At 38.4% G+C, this 8,675-nt stretch overlaps 1 protein-coding gene across 1 annotated transcript in view; it reads right to left on the bottom strand.

The window, feature by feature from the left end:
* Positions 1 to 7,100, bottom strand: part of eno4 (enolase 4) — a 35,104-nt gene extending 28,004 nt beyond the window's left edge. The window contains exons 1-3 of the mRNA XM_023430569.2: positions 6,801 to 7,100; positions 4,182 to 4,310; positions 1,605 to 1,789 (exon numbers count right to left, since the gene is read on the bottom strand). Of these exons, the coding sequence (XP_023286337.1) occupies positions 1,605 to 1,789; positions 4,182 to 4,310; positions 6,801 to 6,965 (479 nt within the window). The 5' untranslated portion in view covers positions 6,966 to 7,100. The remainder of the gene's footprint in view (positions 1 to 1,604; positions 1,790 to 4,181; positions 4,311 to 6,800) is intronic.
* Between the last annotated feature and the right edge of the window lie 1,575 nt (positions 7,101 to 8,675).

The following is an 8,675-nucleotide window of genomic DNA, read 5'->3' as shown; positions in this document are numbered from 1 at the left end:
TCAAATGAGCATGTTTTGTTTCTAAATGTCTGCGCAACAGTGAAGGTTTCATTGAGTTGTGAGACAGTACTTTTGCACATATAACACACTGTGGCCGAGTAAATCCACCAGTACTGATACAAGTGAATCCCAAAGCAATGTAGTTTTCATCATATTTGCGCCTTTTTGATGAGGTTGTTTCTGTCTGTCGCTGCCTGCTTTCCCGCACCAGGAGGCTCTGCATCCGACTCCTCGTCACTGTCCGTGGCTATGCTAGCAGCTTGGCTAGCCACAGGTGCATCGCTACTAGCATCCCGCTCAAAGGTAGACCTTGAAGGTGAAGAATAACGTGGGTTGTTGTTCGACTGTGAGCTGACTGGTGATAGCAGCTGATGTCCCTCTGGAAGGGCAATTTATCCTTTTTAGCCATTTATCCATTTTCGGCGGTTAGCCGGGGGTCGGGTGGCCGACTTTGGCAGTGCAATTAATTCACTGAACACTAGACTCGAGCATCTGCGGCGCTACTATTGGGCCCGTGTGGGCCCACCCATTTTGACCCAGGCCAATAGTGAGTGAGTGATTTCGGACACATTAGTTTTCATTCTAGCGGTTCATCCAATAAGCAGTCTGAGGAAAGCTTAGAGTTAGTCTATTTATACGCCAGTTTCAAACTATAATCAGTTTGCAAATCATGTTTTTTTTTCAAGTACCCCCTACGTCACATTGCGTACCCCTGGGGGTACGCGTACCCCAGTTTGGGAATCACTGATCTACACTATTAGACTACAAGTAATGTAAGATGTAATTTACTTGTTCTACCTGAAATGTGTTTGTAATTCCTAATTTGAATCTGAGACACACAGTGCAATACGATTATGGCATTGTCATCCTCAACCCCTACGCATGGCAACTCATCAAGCTTTACTATTGGGTCTCAGTACATAATGATAATGTGATGAAACAAGCGAAAAGCATTAACCTCTGCATGACCCCATTCTAGGACATCAACACACACAAGACTACTTCTGACCCCATTGGATCTTAATGCATAAAAACGGCACTACTTATCTGTTTATGTCTGTTTGTTTACCTTGTATAAAATTATAATGTAGAGGATTAAAATCAGTTGAAGAATCTAAATTTCAACGTTTCTAACGTACATTTATAAACCATTGGTAAAGTTTTTAATGATCATCGTAGAAGATTCCTGTAACCCGGGATGTGCTCTCCCACAATATATTTTTTATATACCCCAATGATTATAATCAATAAGTAGCACCACAAACAGATCATAGATCAAACAAAAAAATAAGTATTTAGTTTCTTCTAGAATTGTTGTTATTCTTGTCAGGAAGTAAAGGCATTTACAGCATTTACAACATTTACAACATAATACACCAAAACCTTCCACTGAAACTGAACTAGTCAGGGTTAGTAACTCTTTTAAGCACAGCAGCTGAATATAATTAAACTTACACTGATGAAAAATGTGGAAGAGAGTAAAAGTGATTAGTAAAAACAGCACAGTCTGATCTGTGGACATTCTAGAGACAGATAAACAATCGAAAGTCTCCCAGCCAGAGATGTAACCTTTCAGATTAACTTGAAAAACATCTTAACACTACCTGAGAGCATGGTCAACTTCTGATTGGTCACAGGGGTTTTGGCCCTTCAACATGTTGTTTAGAGGTTCATTGATCCACTGGACAGCAGTCATCACATGGTCAGCCCTCTCCTGACTCTCAGCTCTCCAGTCCAGTGAAGACTCTTTAGACCCAAAGAGGCTGGAGATAGCACCTGAGGAAATGCTCTGAACACAGAGAAAGAGAAGAACTTGTTCAAAAGGTCAACAACAAGCTATTTACCACAAAAACACTACAGCTGCAAGTGCAAAATAGCAAAATAGACTTCTATAGTACAGTAGAGTCCATGTGGACCTGCCGAAGAGATCCCCACCACTGCATCTCTCTAACTCTCTGTTTGTTATTCCCTTAAGCACATGAGCATCCAGGCTCCTCTCTTTTCATTCAGACTCTCCGTACAGGCTGTCTTGGAGGATCTATGTCTTCCAGGAGTCTCAGCCTATTCCTTGTCTCTCTGTGTTTGTTTCCTTCTCTTAGATGTTCACACATCTACTGTATGTATGCTTGGTCTGATCTGCTTGCTGTTGCCTCGTGTGTTTGCATAGTCCGACCTCTGCCCAGGTTTTCATGGTGGACGGGAGGTTGTGTGACTGGAAGCTGCCCAACATCCTCCCAGATTATATTATTCATTAATATTTACAATTCATAATTTTGTCATCCTGATTGTCCATACTGTAAATCTACTATTTTGTCCACATGATATCTATTTCATGTCCATCCTGAAAGTTAGAGGATTTTTCAGGGGAGTTGGGTTGAGTCTTTATCTCATTCGAAGGTCTAAGGACAGCGGACTTCATCATGCTGCACAGTTACAGCAAAATTTGGATTTGTGATATTACATTATATAAATAAAATCTGAATGACTACTGACACATTCACCTCCACCTGAGCTGTAGCCAGCAGATGGTTGGAGAGAGGAGGACATGCGTTAATATCTGCCTTATCTCTCCTCACCCACAACACCCTTATCTGTCCACCCTCCTTCTCACAGACCACTTGCACATTTTTCTCTGATTATACATTACTGTTAATGCTGAAGACAGACTAACATTGGGCCCTCCATGATCCCGGAGCACAGCTACTGTATGCCCAATTTACTTCATAAAAAACACAAAACATCTCTAATGTGTTGTAATGGATCGGCTGTCTCTGTATTCTGCTTGTAACTTCTGTGAGTAACAATCCAATATGCAATAACGTGCAACAGAAAGAGTCTATTCATTTTTTAAATAATTTACTCAAAAGGGCAAAAGGGCAATCCCTGTCCTGCAGACTTTTAAGATAATTGTATGTTATTCTTTTCTCCTTCTGGGAGGTGACATTCCACAAAGGACCTATGACCTCAGTTACATTCAGTGTGATTTAATAATTAGGCCGCTAAGGTGACTGATCATACAAATTTTACATAAAACTCTATCTAGCTTCAAAAGCACCAGCATTGATATGCTGCTTTATCAGTCTCCATTTTATGCAGATGATTCCCATATCTATTTTACTTCAGCTCTGCTTTGATTCTATCATCATGCAACTGAGCAAACAGCAGTCCTCCCAACCTCAACATCAGAGTTATTATCATAGACCAAGGTTATTATCGTTAATGAAAACTAACGAAATAACAAAAATGTGACAAAACTCAAATGTTGTTTTGTAGTTCTAATGGTGACAATATCCAATATCAGGGCAGTTAGGGAGTTTAACTGGGAGTTGTCATAGATAATTATGAGTCTTTAAATTTATCACAAGAAAAAAAAAGCTTTTTCACCATTGAGTACTGAGGTTTCCATGACAACCACTACACTATCCCATATGTGTGCTTTCACTCGTGTGATCTGTGTCGCGTTTGAAGCTAATAACCCAAAGAGTTCAACAATGTGAATGCCCTTCCACAAAAATTTTATTATTATGGTTATTATCATAGGTTCGTACCAAGATTATTGTAATGAAAATGAAAAAAATAACAAAAACTAGATGTGAAAAAACACATTTGTTAACTGAAATAAAAATAAATATGAGGCTTTATAAAAAAGAAAAAAAAAAAAAAGATAACTAACTGAAACTGTACTGTGTTTTTACAAAAATAAGACAAACTAAAACCGAAGAGAAAATGTTCTCAGTTTTCATCTCTGCCATTTATTTCATACAGAAGCCTTTTATTTTGGGTGGATATGAAATCTGTCTTCCAATTTTTTAGCTATACCGTCGGCAACATCACACAAGCAAGCAGCACAGCTGATATCATGGTGGTGCCGAAAGCATGCCTGTTGAATACGACTGTGTCACAGATAACAGTATGACTTGTGTTTGAAAGTCCATTTGAAAAGTGTGTATATTCAATCTTTACACTGAAAGCATACACTGAGCTGAATATCCACAATCTGGCACATGAGCGATTGTCAGCTACAGTCCATGGGTCGGACTTGAATCCATGGCCGCTACAGAAAGGACTGAGCCTAAGTGGTATGCGCTCCACCAGGTGAGCCACCACAAAGTATTTCAACAATTCATCCGGTGCAGCACTAGTCTATAGCCAAAAGGCAAAATATGGTTTATGAGTTTTACCTTTTCCTTGTTGCTGACGATGCAGAAGACCTCCACCTCAATGGATAGTTGTCCTCTTGTGTCATAAACCTCCTTTCCCCTCAGTCTGTTTATCCTTGGTGGTGCAGAGAGGTTTGCAAAGTAATTTGCCTAAAGTGAAGAAAAAGACATTTTTAACCTCAGTGAGTTGTGACTACACTCAAAGGCCCCACTATTCTGCCATTATGGTGCATTTAAATTGTTCTTAGCCATTAAAACCAACCTCTGCACACAAATTACAGATTGTGGCGAAATTCGTATTGGTTGCAATTTAATTGCAAATGAAGCAAGAAAGATCAAAAATGTGGTGAATGTTTTTTGTTTTAATAAACAGAGTTCAAGACCTAGAAGCAAGTGAATGCATATAAAAACCTACCTCACCTAAATGTTACAATATGAAAATAATAGTACAATAGTGCTCATGTTCACTACAAATTTTACTGGAAAAAAATATTGCATGCATAACTTTCACAGTCAATGGAGAGTAACAAGAGTTTTGTCCCATGTGCCAAATGTAACTCTAATGGTGACAACATCAAGGAAGTTAAAGAATTGAACTGGGAGTTTTCACAGATGATTATGAGTTTTTAAATTTATCACAAGAAAAAAAAAGCTTTTTCACCAGTGAGTACTGAGGTTTCCATGACAACCAGTACAATATCCCATATGTGAGCTACCACTGGTGTGATCTGTGTTGCGTTTGAAGCTAATAACCCAAAGAGTTTGACAATGTGAATGCCTTTCTTCAAATGTTATTATTAATGTCATATCCATTAATGCTCAGGTGGCATTCTATGAAGGTGAATACCTGCACAACAAGCCATGGCTAACACGTGGAAGAAATAGCTTATTCTTAAAACTGTCTCACTTTCAAAGAATAAATTTATGGCCCTAATTTCACAGCCTTAATGTGGCCTTATCCTTGGTAATTCTTATTTCCTGCATTTCTTGTGCCTTAATGCTCTGTTAGTAGAGAATTTGAGTTAACATTGCAATGTACCTAACATTAAGGTGCATTGCAAATATCAATAAAGGCTGCATTCCATTTAGGTTTACCAGTTCCGCTGTCCCATTTTGTTTCACTGTAAGCCCACTTTATTCTACAGTTCATGTGCATTTCAAACATTCTGCAAAGTTCATGCAACACTTGAAGGCAGCACTAGCTCCAGATGGTGCAGTCAGACCAAGGTTGTCAATGAATACTCTTTTTTGCTTGAAATGACCCAGAAGTATCTAAGTGGGAGCTATGATAAGAGCTGGTCAAATTATCTAAATACTGAGGAATGGAGCTTCAGTGCTTCCTTTCTTATGTCCTTTAGCATATACACTGGACCTTCTTTTACAAAAGGAAAGGAGATAATGTCATCCCATAATTCCTTGCAGCAGCACATTTAAAACAACGCACTATTGTAATTTCACAACAGCAGAACCACATAAATGTAGAAACAACAGACCTCTTGTTTTATGTTTGTGACACAATCCAAAACTTCTTTGTCCTTGTTCTATCCTTCCTTGTCTGATTTGCTGAACTCAAAATCCATAAATGTAGATTTATTCTCTATCAGATCCAGTTAGGACTCATCATAAAGAACAAGATTATTGAACTTCTAGTTAACAATATCATCATCATAACAAAATAGTATATACATAAATGTTGTTTCACTAAATCAAAGGTCAAAAACGCCTGTCAGGCAACTCTATATACTTACATCTAGGGCTGGGTATTGAACTTGGATACTTTTACAGACAAACCAAATTGGTTTGATACTGTTGAAGATTAAAGGAGTAAATTAGTAAATTTCATCAGAGTCAGAGAGCCATTAAGTATGCAGGATGCTTGGACCAAGATCTTATAATGTTGATGACTGGCTATTTATTCACACAATGAATTTGAAAAAATTGGTATTGAAAAATGTATCGTCAAGAATCAGTATAGTCAAGATATCAGTATCAGTACCAATATCAGCCCTACTTATGTCTGAATATAGTTATGACAAATTCTAATAATATCTATATTAATTATATAAAATAATTCTTCATTTTTATTTAATTATCATTTTAATGACTCAACTTTCTCTACTTGTATATTCCTTTCCTTTCATGATATTATATTATTTCGACATTTCAATCCTGTTGTTTTGTTTTGTTTTGAACAATATGTATTTTGTTGTTAATTCCTGTGAATGGTTGATGGTTAAATGTATGAAATGGAAGAAAACATCCTCTCTGAGGAGGCGTGATTCTGTTAATGACAGGAAACCTGACTTGAAATGTAGGCTTACAGTCCTGAATATTGTTACCGCCATTATAAATAAAGTTGGTTTAAAAAAAAAGGGCAGTTCTCTTAGCAGCTGTGTTTTCATTAAGGCCTTATGAATTCTCCTGCACATCCTTTATCAAGGAAAAGTGCTCAGGAGAGGACATTACAATTTTGGCCTGCCATCACCATGGTGCAGTAGCTGGTTAGAAAGTTGCTAGCTAAGCTAACTAGCTTTGTTGGGTGTAAACCGTTGCATTTTAGCAAATAAACAAAGCTAGGATTAGCATAACATCCGGACTGCCTAGCTATCTTATTAACAGCAGAGAGAGAAACAGTCATACCAGGTAGCCGTGAACGTCTCTGGGCTTGTGGAGGAAGAGTTCGTTGAGAGCTCCCTCTATCTGCTCCGGGACTCGGTTGACCCGATAAAACTCGGCCGCGTTTTTAATTTCATAGAAATCCTGTTCCTCTTCAGAAACACGGCTGGTAACCGCTTGATAAGACATTGTTCACGTGTTGTCACCGTCTCCGTTGGCTTTGTGTTGTCTGTTACCCTGGAAACGAGTCGTTCAAGTGACAGCGGAGATCAGAGCGACATCCCTTCCTTTTCACGTCATAAATAAAACAGTGGATAACGTGTTTGTCCGGTCAGTGTTCAGTGATTACAGAGGAATTGGGGAATGTCCCTGTCAGGTCCGGTAGTCTCTGTAACCCACTGCTTTGTAAAGCAATGCAAAATGAAAACGAAATATGGGGTTATAATGAGAACAACCCCTTGTTAATGTTATAATATGTAACAATATCTTATGAATGAGAGCTACATCAGCCCTGTATTCATCAAAATGTATATTTTATTCTCCTGAAACTACAATAGCTGCAAATCTGACAACATGGACACTTTCTAGACAGATATAACAAATAGTCAGACTTTCAGATAGACTGAGTCTAAATGCATCTGTTGCACAAAGCATTTAGTTCTTGACTATCTTTAGCCAAGGATCCTCTATACAGAAGATACTGCATTACAGGCAGCACCAATGCAATGAAATGGGACACAGTTTCGTCCCCTAAGTGGGCGTTGTCTCCCAACCCCTCCCTCAAGCCGAGGCAACTGCATGAAATGTGACCGTGCTTATACTTAAATCCATCCCTATCTAGACTTACCTCTCTGCATCCTTTGAGAAACAATTTGCGCCTTTTTTGCCACATCTGATCAATCCAGTACTCCATTTACCCCAGCTGAACATTTTTTTTTTGGAAGAATTCAATTGGGAAATACAGCGAAGGGTGAAGCAATAAAAAGAAAAAGAAAAATCTAATTTGATAAAATATATATATCGCTGCAGTCTCTAAAAACTGTTTCCCTTCTCTTTGCTCTCTCCATAAGAATGTTAGCAAAGCACAAATTAAGAGCCATGTTTTCCTGTTTTTTTGCGGTGTCATTGATTGTTACCATGGTAACATTGGTCTTAGGCCTGAGTTAGCCTGGGGGTAAGTTGTCTAATGTTTTTGGCTAAAAATTAGTGAGTCTTTATTTTTGTGAAACAGCATTAGACTGATCTATGAGTAACATGAAGACTGGACCAACAGTAGAGACCTGTCTAAAATATCTTTGTTCAGACCGGCCCCTGAAGTGGGGGCATAAGTTCTGTGACTAGTCGGTAAAAAGGTTAATTGAACTGAATCTTCTCAGGCTCAGAGTGTGTGGAGCAGCTACAGGCCAGGGTCAGTTTACTGTGTCACAGTAACCTTTTTTGGTCATAGACTTACCTTCACTATTCACTGTTTCACACCACCCACACCATAGCTTTGTGGTTTTCTATTTAGTCACATTCAGTTGCCATATGTTTACATGTCACCAAAAACCTCATTAGCCAGTTTCTATAAATCATGTATGCCTGACTGATAATCACTTTCCAGGGCATGTGTCTTTTTGCTGCCTTCCAGACAGCCACTGAGTCAGTCAAGTCTATTACATTATGCACAAGTATACACAAGCTATGCTTTACGTTTTGTCAGTTACATTATGGTTTTTTGGCTTAAATTTAAAATTGATTTGGTAAGTGTTTACTGCATGACATAATGATTTAAGTCTGATGTTCACTGTCACACCTAATTCAAACTGCTTTTCATAGTGAACTGAAATAATAGCAGCTGGAGGGAGGGAACATATTCAAAAAGCAGAAACAGTATACAGTGGGAAATAAAGAAACACA

This window comes from Seriola lalandi, unplaced genomic scaffold (genome assembly GCF_002814215.2).
Source record: "Seriola lalandi dorsalis isolate HSWRI2012SDOR001 ecotype SW California unplaced genomic scaffold, Sedor1 jcf7180002054907, whole genome shotgun sequence".
NCBI classification, from domain to species: Eukaryota; Metazoa; Chordata; class Actinopteri; order Carangiformes; family Carangidae; genus Seriola; species Seriola lalandi.
This window is presented reverse-complemented; position numbering and strand designations above follow the sequence as displayed.